The sequence below is a fragment of the Ambystoma mexicanum genome, chromosome 2p, assembly GCF_040938575.1.
Source record: "Ambystoma mexicanum isolate Mex_15411 chromosome 2p, UKY_AmexF1_1, whole genome shotgun sequence".
Classification (NCBI taxonomy): domain Eukaryota; kingdom Metazoa; phylum Chordata; class Amphibia; order Caudata; family Ambystomatidae; genus Ambystoma; species Ambystoma mexicanum.
This window is the reverse complement of record NC_090923.1, coordinates 942899087-942925996: the sequence shown is the minus strand read 5'-3', so window position 1 is coordinate 942925996 and position 26910 is coordinate 942899087. Positions and strand designations below refer to the sequence as shown.

Genomic DNA, 26910 nt, shown 5'->3' with positions numbered 1-26910 from the left:
TCAAATTCTGATATCCAGTGCCTCCGACAGCAGCAGTGGACGCAAGCCCTGCACACCGTTTATAAGAAGGAACTCGCTTTGTGGGCAATTGTTTTCAATCTAGAGTCACAATAAAAACAATGGATATGGAAATATGTACCTATAACCATTTTAATTAAGCATATATTTTACCACAAACTATCCTTTTTCTTTTTGCACAATTTGGAATTCACTGCCACAATAGGCAAGAGCACCAAAAACAGGCATTGACCAAGGGAACAGTTTTGGCATTCATGTAGGCATAGGAGAGACGTTTCCAGGTACTGCTATGCTGGCACTATCTGCGCATAAAATGACAACGGCTGGCAAATGGATTTAGCACCTGAGTATACAGTGACAGTACCTGGCAAATGCCTATCGAATGCCTAAACGACAGCCAACACTATTGGCTTTGCCAATGCTTGTTATTAACTGGAATTCAGTGCAAGAGCACACATATAGATTATAAATCAAGTGCTCGAAGACACACTTGTTTGAGATATTTTTATTATACCGGAAGACTGTCTCACATATGCCATAACCTTAGGGAAGACTGCTTGGAAATAACATACACTTCCCCTTAGAGGTAGCACAGAGTTAGCCCAAAGAGATCCTGGGCGAAGATTGTTATAGATTGGGAGGGGAGGGAGTGGTTGAGAATGCTCATAGCAAGTAGCATGGCCATGAGTGGTCAATAGAGGGATAAATATCCAAGCAATACCCACAACATGTGTGTCCGCCTTATATCCCATCTCATTCTTATCTTCACTTCCCATGCCAATAGTTCATTTTGTAATCTGTGCTTAAAGCGCCACTTAATTTGCAACTTCTGACTCCAGAGCTCTCAAGTTTCAAGTTGCAATGTGTGAGAAGGGGCATCCAGTCCTGTTTTTTTTCCCTTTGGATTGTGAGACTTGTAGTTTTTTCTTTCCTATTTGAAATTTCAGAAAACTACAAGTCCCAGAATTCCAAGGAAAAACAGGACTTGATGGCCTCTCACTCCCTGCACATGGCCAAAGGAATCTTGAGAGGTCTGTGAATCTGGCCTTTTTGCCATTTTAAAAGTTACACATTTCAGCTCAGACTTCAATATCGGTGAGCTCAAACATACTTTAAGAAAGCATTTTGATTTGCCTCCGTATGCAAACCAATGGTTAGGGTTGTATACTGTTATTTTCCCATAATCATTTTCCCCTCCGGTCCCCCCACTCTCTAAAGCAGGGCAAATTGACAACATAAAGAGTTGCTGTATATATTGTTGTTGTTACATAGCTTTAATCTGCATGAGAACCATAAAAGGCATAACATACATTACAAATATGGTTAGGATTAATACAATAAAATCAGATTACAACAGATAAATGAATAAAACATTAGCAGCCATATATCAAATTTAACCATACTAATTACAAAAAACATTCCAACAAACTGTGATAAGCTCATTCCTTTTTTCCCAACCATGCTACAGAGTAGATATTAAAACGCAAATGCATTTAGGCGACATTCAATATCCATGTATTGCAATCCTAGTCCTCTAGGTCACACATATCGTACCTTCCTATACTTAACAAAAGGTACCCTATTCACCAATCAACAGGTACATTCGACCACTAGCAAAATGAGTATGGAGTAAACACATTGGGCCTCATTACGAGTTTGGAGGCAGCCATGGTGCTATTAGCTATTGGCTGCCTCCAAACCGGGCTCCAATACCGGGTTCCTGCAATGAGGAATAACCGGGTCATTCCAACATAGGAGGACCCGGTCATTCCTCCTTGCAGGAACCATTCCCCATTCCCATTGAGCCCCTACAGGGCTCAATGGGAATGGGGAGGGAGGTAATAACGGGCAGATTTTACCAGGTGTGCGATCCGGGTCCCGCAAAGGGAACCTCGTAATCGGCGCTCCCGCATCGAAGGGGGCCGGTCCCTTACCGTCCCCTTTATTACGGGAGAGCCAGGGTCGTAATGAGGCCCATTGTCCCATTGATCACTGGTCAAATAGCCACTCAGGGGCTGGTGCAATGCTTGAATAGCATGCAATTCCCAATATTTACAGGATACCACAGATAACATCATGCTATGCCAAGCACTCTAACAGAATACCCACTGGGTTATTAAACCTCATTATCACACATCCAACGTTAGAAATGTTTACTCACAATTGAGAAATATTTCAGGAAAGGTTGTGGAAAATACAAGGATATGACATGTGGCCGCTCAACAAGCAGTACAGAGAAATGTGTATAGGCTTCGACAAACTAGGAATGGAGCGCGTAGCGTGCAGCAATCACATTTGCATTAAACTATGAAATAATCAGGGGGGGGAAGAATTTAATTTTGAAAGCTGCCGCTGTGCAAATGTCCCACTCAACACAGAAACAGCATGGTCACTAATTCGAAAATCAATATTCTGGGTTTTCTTACCCATTGTACGCTAAAAGTTTGGACCAATAATTACCGAAGATATTCAGGTAACGAAGGTCAGGCGTGAATAGGACAGTCTGATATTGCATTGGATACAGCTTATTTACTGAGAAACAAAGTGATGGGCACTTAATAAATGGTTAGATGTAAAAATACATACACTGAAATAAATGTAATGATGTGTGCAGTGGGCCCTTCTGGTTTAAAGTCACTCATAAGCATTTGCAAATCAAAACATGCTATAGCACCCACAAAGCATGTCGGGAGTAGCACATTTTAAGGTGTGGAATCTACCTTATGTAATATTCAAATTACATCAAATTACTCTCACGCTGTCTCATGTCAGCGTAGTAAGAGAACATTGGGTAATACTGTTGGCTTTGTCAGTGCCTGTTTTAACAGGACGTTAGTTCAAGGAACAGATATAAATCAAGGGGCTCAATCTACACTTGGTTAAGACATATTATTACATCAGTCGTGCATTTTACAGCTGCAATAAGACATTAACTCTCAGCAGACAGCTTAGAAACAATACTGGCAGGCAATAGTTTGATGTTACTGTTTGATAAAGAGAGATCAAAGAGATCTCGGGGGATGTGTTTTGGTCGGGAGGGGTAGGTACTGCGCAAAAATGGACATAGTAGTAAGCATGGCCATGGGAAATCAATGGGTGGGAAAATAACCAATCAACACCTACAGCGTTGTGTCCCTCACATGCCATCTCCCTTCTAGCTTTAGTTTTGGATTTGGGTGGCACTAAAGCGCCAGCCTCTAGGCAAAACTAAAAAAAGATTCTCTTAGGTGTGTATGTATCATAGATTATGTGGCAGATGAAGCATTTTGAATCTCACTCTGCCAGATACATTGATCCAAATGACCAGCTGCACTGTATGCTCAGTCATCAAACTAGGACACATTGGCTCTCAAATGTAACACAAACAAGTGGCACACAGTGGCCTACGGACAGTCAGTTCATTTGTGTACAAGACTGCAGATAGTTGTTGGGAGTCTGACAGAGTGTACAGATGAACTTGGCATGCAGTCTTAAGAATCCCCCCTTTATCACTCTGAAATTGTATTGATTTTTGGTAGGCACCGTGAGGACCTACCACCGCAACTACCACCAGTACAAAGGTGTGCAGCTGTATTACTGAGGAATTGTAGCCATATTTCCTAGCAGGGTCAATATTCTAATAGTACACAAACTGTTACTTCATCATGAAGACATTTCAGAAATATATACCTTTAAAGGAACCGTGCCAGTACTTCTCAGTAGGACTAATACACTTTTTCATTGAGACAGTACATACACTTCTCAGAGGTGTTGCTATACTGTTGACCTCACTGTACTGACACTAGTTGGCTGTCTCGGAGGAGTGTCAAAGGACTCTATAGAAGTAGTGCTTGAACACATCTCTCCCCCTTCATGAGCGGGTATAATTTCCTGGGGGCAGTGTGAGGCTTGAATTGCAGCAGGTGACATCCTGCATAGTGGGTTCAATCCGGCACCTTTCATGGCCTCTGCATCTCACATGACTGAAATGCAATGAAAAGTGTGCCTGACCTACCAGAATTTCAAAAGCACCAACCTCTTGAAAAATCTCCTTATTTGCATAAAGAACAGAACTCTCATTATATCGTAGGGCTCAAGCAATGCTAGTCACAAGTTAGGCAAGTGTTAAATGCTACTAACACTGGCCATGTTCTGCGGTCACCAGCCTGGTGCAAAGCATACCTCAATCAGTTATTGCACCTACTGTGGGGATCTAGGCCTAACATGTAGGTCCAAGGTTCTATTCCTGGTAAGTTTGCTTTGTGAACTAATGTGTCTTCTTCACAAATATATGTTCAAACTGCAGATCCTAGGTTTGAATGACAGCTGCATTGATCTAACCTTCCATTTAATAGAGCAGTAGGTACTTTTCTTCAGATTTACTATACTTTAAAAAGAGATTGCAAGGTATGTCTCATCAAAATGGCTATACTTTTAGTCAGACAGTACTGCTCTGTCCCCAGTTCCAGAATGGACAGCATCACTGTCTGTATTTGTTTTCACCCGGCAACAGCTACTTGAGCCAATTAGATTGATCAGCGTCACCATCTGTTGGATATTGTGACTAATCAGACTAGCTGGAACACCTGGATTGTTATGTGCAATTTCTGGGGGTCCTACCTGGATTTGGGATCACCAAGAGTGTCAGTATGCCCCTTGTGCACTGTTCCACTACACTATGTGGAGTAGAGGTGTGCCGCCTCTTCTTCTAAGACAGATCCGCCTTTTACAGTCGAACTGCTGTACTTTTTATCGGTCAGTACTCCACTTTTCAAATGGCTGCACTCTCCAAAAAGGACAGAAGAAGGACATCTCAGCATGGCTGCTATACATTTCATGTACAATTTAATGTGACAACCCTTCTCGGAAGCGGTACTTTACTTTTAGTAGTTCATCACTGGCACTTATTTAAATTTACAGCATAAAGTCCAAGAATGTAACTAACATTGCACATGAGCTCCTTCTGATCCTCATGAGCCAGCAGGGTGAACACTGATATGGTACTAGAACCACAAATTTCACAACCTCTGCCATACCTGGCATTGGACTTAGCTGTACAGATCTTTAAGAAATATATCTTATGTTACAGCATAGTACAGCTGTACTTTTCAGTTTCGGTTACCAGTCATTTGGTCGAAAACCAAATGATCGAATGCCATTTGGTCGAATGCCAAATGGTCGAAAAAAATGGTCGATTTATTTATTTTTTTATTGTGGGGGGTTCCCCCCCAACCTCCCTTTTTCTTTATTATTTTTTTTTTTACCAATCAAAAAGAAAAAATATATATAAATAAATAAAGAAAAAAATTCGACCTTTTTTTTTCTCAACCAATTGGTATTCGACCAAATGGTTATTTGATCTTTTATTTTCGACCAAATGACAGGAGACCTTTAGTTTCATGTGCCTGTACTGAGAGAAGCATATGATTCTCCCTCTATGCTGGATAGGCATCTTAGGTAGGATGCTTTTCATTTAATATCACATGCCAACTGTCTGCGCTTAGAAGATGCTCTATCGCATAACACTGAGATCATGCCACTGACCAGCACCACATAATGGACAGGCACAGGTTTAATTACAATTCACTTTCATGCACTAGCCATTTGACTTATGTCACACTCGTGATTGATGAAATGTACTGTCATCAGTGCAAAAAGAGGAGCCCTAAACACTCCGCTCTATTGCATTTGCGTTTTACCCCAAGAATTAAACACTTTCATCCATTCTTTACAACAGTCAGAGCTTTCTCTAAATATGTAGCGCATAGTACCTAGTCACTATATTATCAGATTCAGACCTCGGTATAAGCATGCAGTGTGCATTCTCTCTGCAAATGCGTGTATCAATTAATTCTGTCCAAGCAAAAACCATGTGAAATCTATGGACTTACTTACATAGGGAAAATGGTGCCAGAGGGTTGCCGTTGTCTGCTGCATGCATGCACATATGTAGTTTATGCATTCATTTAGTGAATTACTGATCTGTCTCCTCCCTACTTTGTGATGGATCAAATTGGGCAGAAAAAGCCTGACCAATAAGTCACTGTAGCAGTTCGGTTCTTTACCACAGCTATTTTACCGTGACCTGAAGGAGCGCTTAAGAGACCATTTCAGTGGTGAACCTGCTCTCAAAATAAGGCACACATCCATGCACATCTTATATTGAATATATGTTTGTAAGATGTGTTTCCAAAGCACCACTGGATGAAATCCTTTCAAAAATACATTGAAGGTATTTCCCCACACCTCACAGTTCTGCTGAAGGCATTTAGCATATTGGCTACACCTGCTGGCTCAGTAGCTTCAGGAATGTTCACACCCCTATGGTTTTGGTGACATGACATCATTAACCAGCACCCCCACTCTGAAAATTGTTCCAGCACCACCTATGGTAAACCCACGTGACCAAGTGCCGGTAAGAGAGTTTGGCAGTAAACCACAAGATTTACTGCCAAATTCCCACCAAACCCATAATGAGGCCCACTGTGCAAATCGTATGTGGAGCCACCTCAGGGAAGTGGATGTGGTGGGAGAACCCAATGCACGGGCTCTGGAAGAGACAGCCATTCTCTCAGGCAAGGCAGGGGGACAGCATAGAAGCAGGGCACATTATTTTCCTTTAGCAATTGTTCAACAAGTAACAAAGCAAGCACATGCCTACAAACAAAATACATGATGCACAGCGTGAAGCATCAATTTATACATCCACAGTTTCACTGGGGCGGAGGTAGGCAAACATGACATCGATAATATGCAAACTAGGACACCCATTGCTGATAAAGTGAGCAAACATCCCTTAGAGTCACTGACTGCAGTGAATGACAATACAGCTTTCCTGAACACTGGCCACTAACTTAAATCACACATGCAGGAGGTGTGGTAGTATGGGGATGCATTGTGCAGGTAGCAGCTGTGCTGTGCTGAGTGCAATAGCGTTTGCAGTGCGGCTTGAACCACCTCTCGATGCCTCTAGTGTGGTGGTGAACTTGGGGTAAGAGTGAATACACTGGTGCTCCAGTGCAGTAAAAGAAAGCAGGCTAGAGGCACAATGTGGTGCAGCAGCCAGCACCTTCAAGCAGACCATATAGTGTAGCCTAAGGATGACGCTTAAGGAGGAGGTGGGGGTGTAGTGATCATGCATGCAGGTGCTACTGTGTAGGTTGAGGGTGTCCACGATCAGGATGCAGGTACAGCATATGTTGTTTTTCGAACGGTTGCAGATATGGGGTGCAATGTGCTGTTACAGGAGGTTAAATTGGTACATAGTGTACTTACGTCGCCACTCAGTTTAATGACATATGCATTATAGGTATATTTATAGAATTCCCACAGTTACAAAGTTACTATTGTTACACAGGATAGTGAATGGGCCTCGTTGGTGATGTTTTGTAACAGTGGTATGACAGCCTCGACTCCGCCATGTCATGGCAGCTCTGTACATTAGAGGGGGAGTGTAATTGGGGACAACAGAGAGGTGTTACATGTCATACGCCAACGCAAGGCTCTATATATGCTGAAAGTGATAACTCTGCATGGTTGCCACTTGTGCCTACTTATCTATTATGCAAGTTGTTCCCCCTTTGTTATTATGCCACTGTTTTTTGTATTATTCAATTATACAGCTCTTTGTCGAAAGCACTTCATAAATCCAAAAAAATAAATAAACATCTATTGAAAATTAATGGTGCTTTGTCAGGAGGCACCCAGGGCTAGAAATTAACATGGATAAGCAGGAGCTACAAGCAGCTCCTGGGTATCCAGCAGTAACCGGTCACCAGGAGCCACCACTGGGGAACGAGGAGCTAGTACACCGCGTTCGTTACGCACATCTAACTTCTGCATACAATGCAAACATATAATTGTATCCATTATTTATGACCCCTTATGCTTTAAATGTCATATAGATGTGCCCTAATGTTTACTCATAGATTGTCCCAAATGCACAGAGCTAAATTCACATAGTTGTGTTTCTTTGGCATTGGTTGGCCTCAGGAGCCAAAAGTAGCTCCCGGTAGCTGTTGGTTTTAAGCTCACCAGGCCAAAGCAGCTAAATACCTCCCAGCTCCCCTCAATTTCGTACCCTGCACTGTATGAAGGGCATATTGATGGCTGGAACGGTTCCATTTCTAGGTGCTTTACAAAGTCATGACACAGTAGTACATACATTAAACCGGCTGGTAATGGGAAAGGAGCTGTACACAGTGCATGGGGACAGCACAAGACAGACTTAAAGGTCATCTTCGGTATTTGCAGATATATACAAATATGCAACCCACTGGTGACAGTGGCTGGGTATCCTTGGGAAGCGAGGGGTTGATAGCACTCTTAGTCTCTAAGTTCTACAGTTCCGTCAGCCAACTCATGTCCCCACGATTTCCCTCCAGCCCAGCACAGTGATCACACACAGATGCCTGAACATGCTCTGCTCCACCCATTGGAACGTCCTTGGCCAGCCTACTGGTCAGGGTGTGGGCAGTGTGGGCTGGGCAGAAGCCACTGCTGGTTAGGGAAGCATTGTCCTGTTCCTGGTATAGGTGAAGGAAGTCAACATCCTCAGCCAGGAAGCATTTGAAGAGACTTGTGAGGATCAAAGGGGGGTTAGTGGAGGTCATGAAAGAGGAAACTGCCACCTGTTGATCAGATGCAAGGGTGGCTGGTCTGTCAAGGAGAAATGCCTCCAGACTCACTCTACCCTTGGTAATGTCACACAGGAGGCAGCCAGCATACTCAGCACCCCTTGCAAAAGATAATCATGAGACTTCGGCTGTTTGCATAATAGAGTAGTGGGTGGGAAACTGGTAAGGGGCACATGGGATTCCCTTTTGGACTGGGTGAGTGGTGCTAAAGACAATGACGTATAATGGCGTCCCTGGTGATCATATCACCAGCATTGACATGCATGTCCCGGGAGCAGTTTGCCATTTCATCCTTGCTCCCATTCGGCCTGGCGTTCCTTGTCCTCATCCTTGGGGTGGAAAGAACACATTTCTCCTTATTGCATTTGTATGTAGCATGCAGCACAACACAGGCATGTGCAAACCTTGGCCTCCACCGGACCAGTGGCGGCATCAGCAGTTATTGAGGACCCTGCAAGGCCACTTCATGTTGTTGAGCGTCTTTGTCTGATCCGTGTTTGATCTCTGCTGCGGCGCAGTGATTGGTTGCCTCCATAGTCTCATTGGCCACAGCAGTTGTGGGAACCCAGAATCCCCCGTGAATGGAGGAGCAGGCCTGTCATCCTGGCTTCTCTGGTGAAATCAAGATTCATTTGCAATGAGAATACCAGGGTGCTCTCTTCTCACTGTTATGTCCTACACGCCTGTGCACCTTCCATTCACCAGAAGTGTCAGTTCATGTACCTTGGCCTCAGCATGCAATGGGTGCAGTGATGATGTGGCATGTAGGCTGTGCATGTATTCACCTGCTGAAAAGAGAGGAGAGGCACATGCCAGGGGACATGCTGCCAGTAACGCCTGTGGCTGCCTGGTGTCTTGTTTTCATACCAGCTTCTGTGTAGAACTTAGTCCTCCATTATGTGTGGCATCATGGGTAGGGAGTGCCCTTGTTAATGCCACACAGGTGTCGAAAACCGGCCCAGTGCCTCACAGCTCCCACCAATATCTCCCTCAGCAGGCAGATGGTCCATGCCAATTTCGGCCACTAACCAACCCCTTCCAATCCCCTGAAGCCCACCTTCCTTTTCAAATCCTCCAGAGCACGTGGAGACCATCAAAATGGCAGCGGTGCCCGGTACAAATCACAATAACATGCCATAACATGCAATTATGTCTGGACCAGCTCTAGCAACAGTAGAATAGGAATCAAGCACAGCCATCGCAAACAGAGTCGGCATAGCAGGCCATGTGTATATCAATGAACTGCGACATTTGCCGCTTCTGGAAGATCCACTCTCTGGCCTTCCATGGCACAAGCACCGCAAGTGCAGTAAAGGGGGTTATGCTATGTGTGGATGCAGTCAGGCATCGGGCTGCAGTTCATCTTGTATTTAGGCCAACATGTCGTGCACGGGTAGCCTGATCTAGACGGGTTGTGCCCTATGCTTGTTGCACTGTCGGGTAAATGGGCATCAGCCTTGGCTGGTAGAGCCTGGATGCTGGTCTCCTCTTCTGAATAGGCCTATGGACAGCATGGTACTCCGCTTGGGTCCCCTGGTGCAAATCTGCAACTTCCAAGATGGAGATTTGTCTGAGGGCATCATACAGTACTGAGGCCACATCCTCAGTGAGATGACAGGTGAAAAGGGTGTGTTTGCCATTTGCCTCTTTTATGGTGGACCCCTCCTGACTTCTGACTGGTTGGCTGGTGTAAAACGTGCAGACATGTTCTAGCAGCTTGCTGATGGCTCCAACCTGCGGGATTGGATTATTCAGGTTCAGGCAGTGCATCTGATTGGTCTATCTCCATGCAGGCCAGTCACATAGACTCCGAAACTAAGGGGTGGGTGCGGGAAAATGTGCACATTTTAGGCACCTGCTCATTTTCCTGGCATCTGTCTTTAGAAGTTTGAAATTCTTGGCAATACGGATTCTGGTCTGGCAACGCGTAACCAGAAGGCAAACTCGTTGAGCCAGTGCCAATACGCGCAGGGTAGGGGATGACTGTGGAAAGGGGCAGCTCCTGCTGTTCTGGAGTTTACTGCTGGCAGTGTGCAGATGCTCGCACGCCCTGGGGCTCACAGGGAACACTTGACACCCCAGGAGGGGAAATACACCCCCGTAGACCCATCAGACCAAGGGCTGTGTCCGAAGCTTCGTTTTCAGTTTTCTCATTAGATCAAATGCAACGTGCGCATCTCCTTCTGCAGGATTGATTTTGCGACAACAGAATGTTTTACATGTTCATTATACCATGCAGAAGTGCCCTATGGGGCTGCACATTCATGTTAAATGCCCTTCACACAGGGCACAGTCTGCTAGAACTAGAACTGAGCGCATCTACAAAAGGGAATTCTGCTAAAAACTACAACAAATAAAACTTTCGGAGCTCATACCTAAGCAGGACGCTCGAAGTGAGAATCTGGAGCAAGGGCTTTCAATACATTTATTTGGGGATGCACAAATGTTATGGCCATAATTCATAGTAACGAGAGACTTGCACGTGTCAAACAATATCTACAAGCAGGGGACTATCATGCACATGCTGGTCTGTGTGGGTTTGTGTCAGAAGGAACACAGGGTCGTTTTCAGAAATCGCAACGTATGCCTTGTCCGGTATCAACGAATAAACCAGTGCTGGTGTTTAGGCATATATCACATTGCATTCTGGTAGATGTAGTTCTGAATCTATAATGTGTACAGTAATATGACATTTAATTTGTTCCTAAGGACTTGTAGAACACGAGCTGAGAATTTTGATTCAGCATTTGTTTTAATAACCAGAGTATGCATGCAGTGCTGATGTTAGTTGAAAATATTGGTTAGTCTTTTTTCACATTAATAGTTGTATTAGGCTTTGGAGTGTTCTGCAATGTTCATGCAGTTTACTGTGGTGTGCAAGAAGAGAAAACATTAACTTATGGCAAGCGCGCTTTTCCGCTTGCATTTTAGACTCTCTCTCGTGGAAAGATAAGCACCACCTACAAATACTCTTTCCAGGTGGTGCCGCCAGAGCGGGTAATGGAGGCGTAAATGCATTATGCTTGGCATGTGCGTCTTAATTTCCTGCTCCGCCCCATTTCAAATGAGGGCGATAGAGGGAAAAACAGAGACACATAAACACTGTGCCAACAGAGCGATTAAGAGACAGAAATGAAGCCGCAAAGTCGATGACAAATAAGGTCTGTGGACAGAGTAAGTACAAGAATACTTAGAAGAATCCAATCTAGAGAAGTACAGACATCATAAAGCAGATGAGTGTGCTAAAGAAAGAGTCCGGCATTGAGAAGCTAAAACACACACTCCAAACAATAGAGGCAGAGGAGATCGACACAAAAAAACACAGACATAAACAGGCCCCTGGGCAGAGAGAGAGTAACATCCAGAGAAAAGAGCGGAGAGCAATCAAATGCAGAAGCAGCGCCCCAGCCAGGTATGGAAAACCACAGAGACGAACAGGGCAGCAAAAACTCCATAGAATAAAGAAACAAACACACACACCAAAGTACAAATAGCACACAACAGTGAGCCGAGGCACGCGGAGTGGCGTTCAAACATACATCAATGCTCCATCATGAGGCGTCAGGCCATTCGCTTGATTGAACCCCTGTGAGTCCTAGTCTGTCTGCATTGCTGCCTTAAATGTTTCTGTGTATGTCTGTGTGTGTGGCCATATCCTTCTGGCTGTCTTACTATTTTCCTCTCCGTCAATCTACAATCTACAAGACTTTAATCAAAGATATTCCCAAATTGTTGCAATCTTCAAGCTACTGAGCCCACATATTGGGCCCTGCAAAATCCTGGTGGGCCTGGGGTTGGTAAAGCAGCCGTATCCGGACGGCACGTACGGGCATGGTCCGGAGGTGGAGAAGGATGGTTAGTGCCAGAGGCGTAGCCATGATTGTCTAACAAGTGGGCCCTGAAGCTAATGTAGTTGGGCCCACTGCAGTCACAAGAACATCTGTAAATGCCCACACAGCGCTGCTGAGTGGGCATTTACATGTTTTAGCTGGGCCTTGCCCACTCAGGCCCTACCCTGTTTACACCTCTGGTTAGTGCAAGCGAAAAGAAAGTGAGCCAGCCTCGCTGTGAATTGTTTGTGATCAAGACCATCTGACGTGGAGCAGAGTCTGCACGCGGGCAGAACCCCAATCTGGGCTGCAGCTGAGCAAGGCCCAGAGCGGACACGCTGTAGTCACACAGGCAGCATGACGCCAGGGACTTCATTTAGGGGTCGCCAGAGGTCGCAACTGCGACCTCTGACGTCTCCTTTGCGACCTACGTGGTCTCCCTTGCGACTTCTTAAAAAAAAAAAATACGTTTTTTGTTTTTGTTTTTGTAATTAAGCTCCTGGGCTGTGGCCAGCACCATGTGGCTCTTTGCTTCTGGAGTGGCTGGCTTTCTTGTTCAGGCCCCTTAAAAAAAAAGAAGAAAAATAAGAACAGGAGTGCCACAAGTCTAACACTTTCAGCACTAACCCTAAATCAGAAAGAATAGGAATACCAAATGATGTGCCTTTCTGGAATTCTATACAATAATTGCTAGACTCATTGAAGGTTTATTTCAGGCACACTTCAGGGGGTGAGTCACTGATTTAGTCTGTTCTTTAACGCCTCAACTCAGCCTGTCACCCTTCTGAGGTCGATAAATGACTACCAACAAAGGTTGGGTGACATTGGGTGTATATTTTTTCTATATAAAGCGCTTAAGTGTAAGTGCTATATAATAACACAATAATAACACATCATTGTCATTTGGTCATGGAGGTCTGCTTGCATTCACAGTAATTTGGTAATACGGGTCCATACACACTGATGTTAACGATACATATGGCGATCCATTCTTTAATGAAATGTATATCACATTATAGTGATATCTTAACCATATTTTTTGTAGAGTAAAATGCTATGTGATGCCACTTCCTGTTTTGTCAACGAGTGAAAGGTCGTGTTCCATCGCTTCCCACAATGTCACTTGATGTCATCAGGGGGTCAAGGGTCACGTGATGTCACTTCCGCTACCCCTGACATTTTGGTGAAATGACGTCCCTGATGACGACCCCCTCCGCACCGGCATACCCAATTTCACCTTTTATATAGAGCTTAGTTTACACAGTCAAACACACTATTGCAGGTTTACATTGGGAAAATGAAGGTTTGGGAAAAGTTGAAGAAAGACTAAACTCCCAAAAAAGGAAAAAGAAAGCTTAGTGTTGGAGAGAAAACACTGTGGCCAGGCACACACTAAGCGTGAGGTCTGGATGTGGGTGTTATCACTCGGTAGATCCATGTATCTGCCTCTGCTGAACTCTCTTCCCCTCCATCACTCCGTTAAAAGGGTGTGAGGAGACCCGGACGTTGTCTCTCCGAGTAGGTCTGCCATCATTGTATCTGTCACGCTTCGCGTGTCCATGCTTTGTCTCTCTGAGACTGCCGCCTAGCATTATAACTGACGCTGTTTACGTTTCAATGCCTTTTCTCTCTGACCAGGTCATCTATCATTTTATCTGTCTCACTTTGGGTTTCAGTGCGTTGTCTCTCTTACCTTAGGGTGTCTATGTGTTGTCTCTCTGAGCATGCCACCTGTCAATGTATCTGTCTTGCTTTGTTTTTCAATGGTTTGTCTCTCCGAGCATTTCACCTATAATTGTATCTGTCATACTTAGGGTTTCCATGCTTTGTTTCTGAGCATGTGACCTATCATTGTATCTTTCTCCCTTTGTCTCTCTGAGCATGTCACCTATCATTGTATTGGCCTCTCTTTGGTATCTATGCTTTGTCTGTCCTTGCATATCACCTATCATTGTATATGCCTTGATTTGCGTTTTAGTGCTTTGCCTCTGAGCATATCACCCATCACCATATTTGTCTCAGTTTGAGTTTCTGTGCTTTGTCTCTCCATGCATGTCACCCATCATTGTATCTGTCTCGCTTTGTGTTTCAATTCGTTGGCTCTCCTGGCATGTCACCTATCATTGTGTCTGTCTTGCTTTGGGTTTCAATGCTTTGTCTCTCTGAGCAGGTCACCTATCATTGTATCTCTCTCACTTTGGGTTTTAATAATGTGTCTCTCTGAGCAGGTCACCTATCATTGTGTCTGTCTTGCTTTGGGATGTCTATGCTTTGTCTCTCTGAGCATATCACCTATCATTGCACCTGTCTTGTTCTGGTTGTCTTGATGAGAGTATCCTTGTCTCCATTTGGTTGTGTCTCTTCTGCCACTTGAAGTTATCTCGTTTGTTTTTGCCCAAATGCGTATCTACCTCTCCGAACTCACTTGCCATCAACCTGTTAAACGTTGTGTCTTCCTGGCTATCTTCTGCTCTTCATTTCTAGTGCTGTGTGGCTCTATAGAGACATTCCCCGTGTCTACAAAGGTCTAATCACTTTTCTTTTTTAAAATCTACCAACGGTTTGAAGGAATCGTATAACTCTCTCTGTGTGCCCTTCCAGTCATCCATCGATCTTTGAGTGCCTTCATACTGCTGTCTGTCTGCTTTGGTTTCCGTCTCTTCCCTCGCCTTCTATGTGACTTCTATGTGACTCTCTCACCATCTGTCAATGAAGGTGTGTGCACCCAGTGATGCACGTCTCTCCGGCTTTCCACATGTAGGTGCACATCTACACACTCTCCCTTTTTCTGCCAGTTGACGTCCTTCTTCTATGTGTGTCGATGTATCTGCAACAGTTTCTTGCTTTTAATCTGTCTCACAATCCTGACGTCTGTCTCTCTAGACCACTTGCATCTTAGCCCATGGTACTGGAACCTCCTAGAAGGCCATGGCTAGCTTGACCTCTTTAACCTCATGAAGAACTCAGTGGCTTTCCATATAATGAGTAATCTCACGCTATTAGTCACACCAAGAGCAATGCCTAGGGTAACCAGATAAAAAAGAAAACGGGACAGGACAGAGACATAGAAGTAGGACTGCAATAAAACTGTAGTCCTACTTCTATGTTGCTGGCTTGTTGCGGGGGGGGGCGCGGGGGTGTGCTCACAGGTGCACTCCTCTCATTGGAGGAGAGCGCCGGGGACGGGAAGGGGGAGGAAATGGGGGCATGAAAAGCATTCACTCCCCCATTTACATGCAGGAAGAGTTACGCCGGGAACTGATTTTGAGATTTCGAAATCGGGTGCCAGCAAAAACTGGGACCGTAGCCGGCCAGCCTTCCAATCCCCGGATGGGGTTTGAAAAATGAAAAAACTACCGGGACCCCAGGACGGCAGGTGATTTCCCCGAACTGTCCCGGGAAAACCAGGACATCTGGTCACCCTAGCAATGCCAGACTTATTGGAGACCACAAATATTGGGGTTTTCCAATGAGTAAATATGAACCCTTCTTGGAATCCACTCAAAGCCCTCTTTGGGTGCACAGGGTGCTTCTTACGCTATAGTCTCATCTATGGGCTTCACTGCAAATACAAGACCAGTTCTTTCCTATTAAGAGCCCATTATGTAAGGGTGACCAGACGCCCCGGTTTTCCCGGGACTGTCCAGGTATTTGCTGCTCTATCTCCCTTTCTCAAGATTATTGTTTCTATTGGAAACTGCAGTGGTCCTGTTTTTTTGTAGTATGTCTTCATAGCTGGCAGGCAGGAATGCACAATCTCGCACAGAAGAAATGTTGCATTTTACCACTAAAGATAGTGTTAGTTTGTAATGAATTATGATATATGTTTCTTTGAACAGTAACACTTAAACCCCCTTCTCCTCCAATTGCTATTGAAGTGTAGTGCCTTGACAGCCACTTTCAAGAGTTAGTCCTGCTTTTATGTTAGTTACCCTGTCCTGTTTTTTTGACTTCTTAAATCTGGTCACCCTACATGCTGTCCTTGTTTACTTATGTGTGAATAATTAGCAAGTGTGCATATGATTTTCGGAGACCATGGGCCTCTTTACGAGGCTGCCGCTGGTATCCATTTTTTTCCGGCACCTTCGAATGGGCAATTACCGGGTCATGCCGAGTTTGCCTGACCCAGTAATTGCCCATTTGCGGGTGCCGGTAATAAGGGACTCCCCATTCGCCCCCATAGGGCTGAATGGGAATGGTGAGGGTAGTAGCACCGGTACCGTTAATAACGGTACCGGTGCTACCATCCTGTTCTGCTTGCGGGTGCCGGTACGGCCTCCAGGTCAGACCTGGTGGCTGCAAGGGCACCCGCGAGCAGAACTCCTAGTATGGCGTTATGGTAGCAACGGTGCCAGTAGCAATACCGGTGCCGTTGTTGCCTTGCCGCCAGAATCGTAATGAGGCCCCATTAGTTTGGTCCGTGCAACATCCTTGTGGGGCGGGAGGATATCTCAGGGGCAAGGCGTTAGTCTCCGAACCAAGACATCACATAGCCACACATGTTCGAATCCCGGTATCACTATTAGAAAGTGGTCTGGTTATAGACAGGGCAACTAACCAGATTTAAAAAGTAAAAAACCGGCACAACTAACATAAAAATAGGACTAACTCTTGAAAGTGGCTGTCAAGGCACTACACTTAAATAGCATGTTATAAAATAACCATTAAAATAATAATCCTTGAACTTCATGGCAGTAAATCAGAATCCATACTATAAGACCAATATCCTACAATGTTTGTAGTCAAAGCATCACCTTTTGATGAATTCCTCACATTGCGTAGGCAACTAGAAAATGCAATACAAAAAAAACGTTGAATTACCAATGACAAGTTTTTAAGAAAATTGGGGGACTTTGTTCAATGCTTAAAAGACGATAGAAGGCCCTATAATTGTAGTCGTGACTACTGAATCCCCTAGAAATGTAATGCTTGCCTTTAAATAATCCATGAATGTGGAGGTCAGGCTGATTTGCTGAATTCAATAAGAGACTTGGTGGGAATGGCACTGGCACCCAGTTAAAGGTGAATAAAGTTCACAATGGTGGTCTTCATAAATCTGTACATGGCTCAGCCCCAACTCACTTCAAAAGTACTTCATAACCTCAAGCTGAAATAATAAGTACGGGTGATCAGAAATAAGTCCCAAGGCTCAGCCTGGCAAACACCCCTAGAAATGAAGCACTGGGTAGTCGCTGTCTCTCACTGCAGTGTTTGGAGCAGGCCTCAACAACACCATCTTGTTTCAACTGGGACTTCACGCAGACTGTTCAGACCCTTTCTATTGGCTTCACAGCATGTGCTATACAAAAGCCTACATGTATAAAGCAAAATATGAATATAGACATGAGCGAGTGTGTGTATGCGCGCGCGCATACGCACATCTTTCTATGTCTTTCAGTCTGTGTTTCCCCATGCCTTTGGCGTTTAGTGTGCGTCACCCGTCTGTGTGCTTCTCAGTTCCTATTGTCTTCTGTCTGTCTCTTTGTCTGTGCATAAACCATATTTCCAGCTCTCATTCTCGCCATTTTACCCCCCTTCCCCTCTCAGTCTCCGCAGATGCTCCTCCCCTGAGCGCCTGTCCTCCGTGAAGCGGGAGAGTTTTGCAGATCAGAGGAGCCGCACCACCTCCTCCAGCAGCTCCGGCAGTGGAAAGCGTGATGGGTTTGTACTCTCCACTTGTGTGTCATACACCACTAATTAGCAGAAGGCAGGGGGTATCTTTCCTAATGAGGCATGTGGGTGGCTATAGGGGGGTGGGGGAGTGGCTGTGGGGCACCTACTCCCCAATGTACGAAAGGCTCAACCTTGCAAAGGCCAAAGAGGCAGTAGCAGATTTAAGGCAAAGGGCCCCGTGGGCAGCACCTTGCACAGGGCCTTAAGTGGGCATCTCAAGGAGGTGGATCTTAGGGTGGGAGTGGTTAATTGTGGTCACGAGTTCACAATGGCGAACTTTGGGGACAAAAGCTATTTTTAATAAAGTTGTCTTTATTACAGTTACCTGGATCTAGGGGTCTGACTAACTGGAAACAGCTAGGCCTCCTCAGCAGGCTTTGCTATCAATAGTAATATTGGAGGATCAAGCCTGAAGTTAATATTGGTAATGAACATGTTTCAAGGCTAAGGGCGAAATAGAATTACAGCTTATGGCAACCACAACATTTCCTAGAAAAATTGCTCTAAGAAAACTAGTTGGATCCAATGTTTGTAATTACAACTGTGGAAATGTTTCACAAAAGTACAACAACTTGTCGAAATATGTCTTTAATAAGTAAACATGTCGCAGTACAATAAATTCAGTATTGTGCAAAAAATAAAAACAGTTCCTTTATAGACATTCTTGTGCAATAAGTGAAGTAAAAACACAATTGCCAGCTAAACCTCATAAAATAATGCAATAAGAAGACGTCAATAATGAAGTGTCCATTCATATATTGCACACCACAAAATTCTCTTGTTTTACATGGGAACACCTGGCATCCAGGATGGGGAAAAAAATGTAGAATCACATTCTTTTGCTTGACCTGTTTCTATGATGTATATATATTGTCAAATGCATTTATTATGTGATTTGTGTACTTTTCAAGGCATCGTTAAACAATTATTTACCCTTTTGATTACCAAGCCTTAAAAATACAGATATGAAGTATACCTGGGAAGATATGTGGTCAAGTTCTTACATCTCCACCTGGAACAGAATCTTGGTTTCGCTACTTTAAACAAAGTGTTTAATCCTGGGCAAATCATGCAATCTCATTGTACCTGATCTACCAACATTGGGAGCCCATAAAAGCAATTCAGTTTTTAACTTTTGTTATGCACTCTCAAGAGTCACTAAACTCGAGTTAATGATCATTTTTGGTTATGTAAATAGTGCTTCACCAAACCACTATATATAGAACATATTCACATACAATAATTACCCAACTAAAGTTGGCACTGATTTATCGACCTTGGAAGGATGAAAGGCCGAGTTGGCCTTGCCAGTATTAGAATCTTCGACCAGCAGATATCACTCACACACCCACCACAGAAACAAGTGCTCAACACACTGAGCTACCCTGTTACATAATAATGTACTGTCCATTCATATTGCACACAGCATAAACTTTGCTTGGCATATATGTGAAAACCTTGATTCAGGATGAGCAAAATAAACATCTCACATTCTTTTGCTTTACCCATTTCCATAATGTATATACATTGGCAGCCAATAAAAGCAATTCAGTTTGAAACTATTCTGGTTGGCCACCCCATGTGCCACCCCACTATCCTAAACTATGATCATTATGTGTGCGCGCTCGTACTTCATGCCTCCACTACATAAGTCGGTGCCCCACTTTGGGACACCCCAGCCAAAGGAGCCTGGACAGCCACTGCAAAGCACACTTTAAGCATTTGTGCGGCAAATTCGTTTTTTGGGGGAACAAACTGGGAGGAAAGTCAGCTGTCAAGGCCGCCAACAAGTGGTCTGTGGACCAAGTGAATCGACACTTCTGTTTTTGCCCCTCTCTGTGCCTCAATGATCCTACCGGCCCCACTGTTTTACCATTGCATCACCTCCTGCGGCCTCATAGCCATTGCTGTGGGATTTGAGTAAATTATGTGGCGCCATGCAGCGCCAACTTGTTACTATTCTCCCCCAATCAAGCTGTTTTGTTAACGGATTGCGTGTGGAAATCCTGAAGAACAGTTTCAAAACAGCTTGAATGTTTCCCAACGCAAAAGCAAGAGCCCCACTGTAAAATGTGTTAAGATTATCTCAAACAAAACAGTTAGAAGCTGTTCATGCTATTTAAATACCAAAGGATGGGGGGGTAGATTTCCTTACCATCCCTTTACAGGTATGTGTCGCAGGTGGGATCCGAACATGGCCCACAGGCCTCCCATGACCTAATGAATGCATTTAACCACTACACCAATGTGGTTCTTTTAACACGGCGAATGCTGTGGCAGAATGTGTCCTTTGTGTTCCTTCCTCACTAACATTTATTTTATGGGAATGGATGCCACTGGCTAGAGTCACATCAGAAAGGGCCTTGGGGCCTGTGTCTCAGAGAGAGGCAGGGAAGGAAAGGGGTGGGGCCGGGCTGGGCACAGGGGCCCGCTCGCCGTTTGTCCGCCTGGCAACCATTAAATCTGCCTCTGCAAAGAGGTCAAATATCATTGCAATGCCTCACAAAATTGATAATAATAATAGGATATTAAACATTTTCTACAAGAACCCTATTATTTAATTGATTGAGTGGGGAAGAGAGGTGTGTTTATGTTTTTAGTGCAAGATTGTGGGGTTGTCAGTCGTGCTGCGCTTTACTCAACCTCCACACTATCCCTGTAATGTGAGCAGGCATCTCTGACATGCAGCATGTGTTTTCCCAATAAACTTGACATGTTAGCAGTGTGTAAGCAGGATGTCCAGATTAGGCATGCATGTTGAGACTAGATTTTATGCAGGTGCCAGGTCGGTGTGTGACACTTCAACATGTCGTGGAATTAGCTGCAGAAAGGTGGGAGATCTCTCAACTCCTGTTGACTCGAAAGAGGGGATACAAGAAAATTGAACACATCATAAAATGGTCTTAAAAAATGAAATACAGAAAGGGAGTATCGCTTTCAAACGTTGTGCATTGAATTGTCTGGTTACTTCTTTGATCTTTTGATAAGTGTTGAGATGCCCCTTGAAGCCACTTCACAGCGCTAAGTGCGCCAGTTGAGTCCTTCCTGGCCCAGCTAGAAGGCTGCTGATACTGAAAGATCCTGCTCCAATGGTCACTCCATGCAAGGTTTAGGATGAACCCCCCCCCCCCCCAGCACAGCTGGCACTTTGCAGATATCCCGAGCAATGCCTGCCAGACTTGGAGAGAGGTCCAGGCAGCCATCTCCCGTGCCCCACAGGGCAGAGACCCCACTGACCGGCAGCTCATTATCTCACGCTCTTGATCATCACCTCCCAGTTGCTAATTTTCAACAGCTCTGCCAAAAAAGGCATCATTACAAGAGAGTCTTGCATAAGAGGGCTGCAATAGAAAGGCCCCACCACCAAGAATGTTCTATACGGGTCAATGAATGTCCCTTTTAATGCGACCCCCCCACCCCCATGTGAGCAGGACCAAACACCAGGGTTGGTAGAGAGGAGAGTACAGACTGGGCAATAGCAGCTAAAGAGTAAGGCATATATCACAACATCAGCGCCCCCATGCAGAATAGACAAGTGCACATAGTAGTCACTGAGTAATAACTGAGAGATGCTGTTGCAAAGATAGATTGTCTGTCATGAAGGTGTCCAAAGAACTTGGAGACATTTCCGCTGGCTTTGCTCTTAAATGCGCCAATTGGTTTAGTTCGCCATTGCTCCCTGTTGTGGTTGCTGGGCCAGTAGTAATGGTAATGGTAATGTTTATTTGTAAAGCGCCTGTACAGAAAGCAAGTGTTTCAAAGCGCTCAAGGAGGGAGTGAACAAGGGGACAAACAACAGTCATTCAGAGCCCTTGAATTTCTGAATGATACAAGTCTGCACAGGCAGAGCAAGTGCATATATTACAGTGAGCAGTGTAGATAACAGCAAATAGGTCTTGCAACGATTCTGCAGTTTTTCCAAGTGCAATTGAGGTGCCACCATGCAAGGAGGGGAGACAAGGGAAAACAGACGATCTTCAAGGCATGGTAGGTTCAGATGGTGCAAGATCGTGCAAGTTCACAGACGGTGCAGGAGAAGGGAAGGTGGGGCACAAGTGCAAGTTCCCAGACGGTGCAGGTGAAGCGAAGGTGGGGCACAAGTGCTGGGGGGGGAGGTCCAAGGAGCAGTGGTAAGTGCTGAGAGATGCCGCTCTCATGCGTTATTGACCAAGTGCAGTAGCGATGGGGCAAGTGTGAGGCCCAGAGGCAAGTGCGGGAGGACCGGCAAGGGTGCCAGGGACATGTGAGACTCTGAGGTACACCAGGCGGCCAGCCAGCCAGCCATCGAACGAACGAGCTGTGCGGAGAAGGAGGGAGAGAGAGGTTAGCAGGGTAGAGGGAGAGAGAAGGAAGGAGAGAAGAGGAAAGTCTTGAGGAGTTTCCGGAACTTAAGGAGATCAGGCCCAAGACGGAGGGTGGCAGGCAGGCTGTTCCAGAGGGAGGCCCCTGCTGAGGATAGAGATCTCCCTCCAAGTAAAGGGAAGGCACTACACTGGCACAACCCCTGGCAATCATTTGCTTAGCTATCATTCAATGTGGCCATTGATTCTGCTCTCATAAAGGAATCACAGTTTCGTGTATTCAGTGGTGTGTATGTTTCTACCTCGAATATCCATTTATTTTTAATATTTTCAATCTCCTTTTGGCACCGAGTAAATCATCAGATGATCAGCTCAAAATAAGTCGGCATGTGTTTCACATCTATAGATGATGCTTCCTAAAGGCTTGAAATGCATGGAAAATGTAAAGAGAAATCAAGGAACAGAAATAGATCTGCAGTATTACACATACATTGAGAAAGTACATAAGGTATACACCTAGTCTTGAGATAGGATCAGAACTGCAACTAAATAGACGTTGGTTACCAACCAGGGATCATGTGATGTGTTATTTGAGTCAACAAGAACAACCGTGAGACTCCATCCTTGGCAAAAATGCATGTTCCTATTTTTGTATTTATCTTGGTGGGAGAGAACAATATCTTCAGGGCAGGAGTTAAGTATGCACGGCTTAATTATTTAGCATGCAGTAGTGAGCTTGTTAAAGCAATGCCAGAATGTAATGATATTTCCCTGCCACATTTTTAGTCCTGGAACATAATACACTGTCAATATTCTCTACATGTACACAGCATCAGAAAGAACCACGCACATTTCCGAAACTTTGAACACATCGTCACCCAGACATCTAGACCCATTAGCAGAACGGATGAGGCAGAACCAAGAGAGGCAAAGTACAAGAACCCAGGGCGGCCTGTAGCCTGGTGGGCTGCAATACATACATGAATTTTATTTTTTATTTATTTGCATTTGTATAGCGCACAAGGCAGCCCCTGGGCATCGCGGCGCTGTTACTTGTAATTACACTTGGTTACAGAAACAGAAAAATACATTACAATTCTTGTGGAGCAGGAAACATTTCATAATGCATACATAGCGGATGTGAGCAGAGATTTTCCCGTGGAGTGGGCATTGGGTAGATGAAGAGCAGTGTTTTTACCGCTTTCCTGAATGCCAGGTGTGAGACTTCTCCACGAAGTGGAGGTGGTAGTGCGCTCCAGTGTGTGGATGCTAGGTAGGGGAAGCTGATGCCACCAGCTCGTGCTCTTTTGAATCTGGGCACTGAAAGATAAGCATAAGGTCCCATGTGTATGTCTGGTCTCTACCAGTCCCCATGCCCTCCAGGTGCCTTCAGGGTCATGAAAGGGCTGCCTGCAGGGGTCAGTGCCACGGATTAAGAGACAAAAGCAAACTCGGGGACAGCATAAGGAATGTTAGCAATGCAACCGCCTATCCCACTGACCTCTTACAAAAAGGCACCTCTTGACCCACCTTTGTAAGAGGTCAATGGTGGGACACAGACTCATAGCTAGCATTCATTTTGCTGCACCCGCCTCTCCTTTCGTTTGTGGTGCTGAGCCCCGCAGGCAGCCTTTCATCGAACGCGCTGTGGAAATGTTTGCTGCAGATGTTGGCGCTAGTGGGGAGAGCCACGGATCAGAAGAACATATTAGAGAATTCCTGGGCTCTGCCCCAGACCAGTTAAAGCCCTTCTTCTCTGACTCCGTCTCCTACTAGAATCGTATGTACATTGTACTGTATAGTATACAAGGCTTGTATAAGAGTGACGTAATAAACATATAGAGTGATGTTCGATTATCAGCAAACACACATATAATGAGAGAACGTTTTAAAATATAGGGGGAGAACCCGAAGTAGCATTAATACAGTGTGAGAAACGTCTATGCAGTGTGAGTAGCGTCTGTGCAGTGTGAGTAGCGTCTGTACAGTGGGATTATGAATAAGTCCGTTAAAAACTGTCAGCGGAGTTTTGAATACATTGGTTTTCGATGCCTCTTGAAAGTAAACGAGAGTGGGTGTGAGTCTAACACTTTCTAGGAGACATCCCATTTCCTTGTATGCACTAAAGCTTCGTTTATGTGTATTTTAAGAGTAAGCCTCCATTTTGTGAAAGAGTCCAGAATAGTCAACATCAAGGGTCGTGCCGCTCGCTCTCTTCGTTTTCCTAAGGAAGCTGGAAACTTTCCTATGCACTGAGCATAGTTGATCTACTTTTTCTGTACATTTGCTTAGTCTCTCTTTGCCCATTCCCTTTCCTATGGAGTCATGTTGATACACATTTTAATACTTTTCGGCAGCACTGCACTACCTGTTGAGCTAGAACTGCTCTACGTAAATAAAATCAGAATTTCACGAAACCCTGGGCAAACTCTCATGGCAGCGTCCCTGGGCATGCCTGCATTTGTATGGTCTACTGGCACTTCAGAGTTCCCATGGGCTCCGCAGCACAGCTGCCCGAGACTCAAACCAGAGACGCGGAGTACAGTGACGGAGGACAAGTCTTGGGAATTTGCCAACACAAAGAGCGCTTCAAAGTGGATTTAATTTAATTTATTTATTTGTTTAGTGTGAACCCAATCATAAGGGAACAGAGAGGTTTTAAATCCACGTAAGGTTACCTCAAATGTAGCTCCTTTCAATAAAGTTTAAAGAAGTAGCCGAGGTGATGGGACGTGCGACAAGTTACCTGAGGGAGTGTGGGGTTGTTTGGGAAGAGGAAGCCTGGTGATGGAGGCTTGATATAAGTTACTGTAGAGTGTGGGGTTGTTTGGGAAGAGTGTTCCTGGTGATGGAGGCTTGATATAAGTTACTGTAGAGTGTGGGGTTGTTTGGGAAGAGTGTTCCTGGTGATGGAGGCTTGATATAAGTTACTGTAGAGTGTGGGGTTGTTTGGGAAGAGTGTTCCTGGTGATGGAGGCTTGATATAAGTTACTGTAGAGTGTGGGGTTGTTTGGGAAGAGTGTTCCTGGTGATGGAGGCTTGGTATACGTTACTGTGGAGTTGGTGTGGTTTGGGACGAGGGTTCCTTGGTGATGGAAGGCCTTCCTGCGACTGCCACAGCGACCACTCAGCACTCCTGTGATATGTCCGACATGCTGTAGCATGACTCATCAAAGGACTCCTCAAACCCTTTTTGAACTGCACTGGATCCTGCTGCAAGCAAATATTACCTTCAATCCGGCTGCATTATCTACTAGGTCATCGCCCTCAAGTCCCCATGCTACCTTGATGAGAAGGTCAGCTTCTCTGGAGACCTATGATCCGTCAAAAGCAAGAGCTTGATCTTCGCTGGTGCAAGAAGGAAAGCAACAGAAGACAGGCCCTCTTTGAATATGCTCCAGACTCTGGAGCCTCCTCCCTGTCAAAACCACACTCACCCCCTTGCTTCCACAGTTCAGGAAGGAGCTCAAGACCCTCCAGTTCAAGGAGTGGCACATCCTTAATGCTAAGATCCACCCCATCCACCCACAAGCCTGAAATGGATCAATCTCGTCGCCACTGTGTCCAGTTTCGGTGGCTTATAAATCCCTGCTATCTGCTTCCCTCACTGCGTACTTCCCCCAATGACTTGTAAAGCGATCATTGCTTCCCAAAAATAGGTCTGTGCGCAATAAATACTCTAATAATATAATATTAATAATCATAATCTGTATCACACAATGCCTAACATGCTGCTTCAAGGCACCAGGTATAGTATGTAAGGGGAGAAGGGTAATTGGGTGTGAGGGATAGGCCAGATACCACCAGGCCTTTCTCAGTGATCAGACAATCGTTTTCAGGAACTATGAGTGCAAATTAGATGCTGTGTATAAGCGGTAGTTGAGGGTGACATTGTCTGATCGATTGTTTATATTAAACACATTTTTAGTACTCCGTCTGGACGATTGCTTTATGTAATCAGCTTTCAAGGCCCTCTTAAGCCTTTGATTGCTTTGCTGTATCGTCAGATCCATTTGCAAGTTGTTACACTGGATGTGGTCTTGTGTGGAGAACAATTTCTTTCCAGTCTTCTGGTGATATTGGTTTGGAAACTCTGACATGCAGTGGATCTTAAAACCCTCCTGGGTTGGCACCTGGTTTGGAGGTTGATGGGTAGTTGGGCCCCGCTTTCCGAAAGCAGTTGTAGGTGAAGACAAATGACTTGAGTTCAACGCTCTTTTCAATTGGAATGGATTTCAGAGCTGGGGAGATGTGGTGGCAGTGCTTTAAAGAGATCTTTTCGAGATTAGTTGTAGTTGGCTGGTATGGGTATTTGATCATCACAGGTAGAGAACATTAAAGTAGTCTACTTTGCTCATGATCAGTGCTTGGATCATTTGAATCTTGTGCTGGAGATCCAGGAAATAGGTGATCTTTTAAGAAGTTGAAGTCGAAAGTGAGCGCTCCTTGGAAGTATATACATTTTTTGACTAA

The 26910-nt window shown here is 44.8% G+C and overlaps 1 protein-coding gene across 3 annotated transcripts in view; it reads left to right on the top strand.

Annotated features, from left to right (window-relative positions):
* The window catches only part of EML2 (EMAP like 2), a 511359-nt gene that overhangs the window by 244040 nt on the left and 240409 nt on the right, over window positions 1-26910 (top strand). For 2 of the 3 annotated variants that reach the window (XM_069644710.1, XM_069644712.1), the window contains one exon: window positions 18011-18124. The exons of the other annotated variant lie outside the window; for it this stretch is intronic. In XM_069644710.1, the coding sequence (XP_069500811.1) occupies window positions 18011-18124 (114 nt within the window). The remainder of the gene's footprint in view (window positions 1-18010; window positions 18125-26910) is intronic. 3 annotated transcript variants of the gene reach the window in all.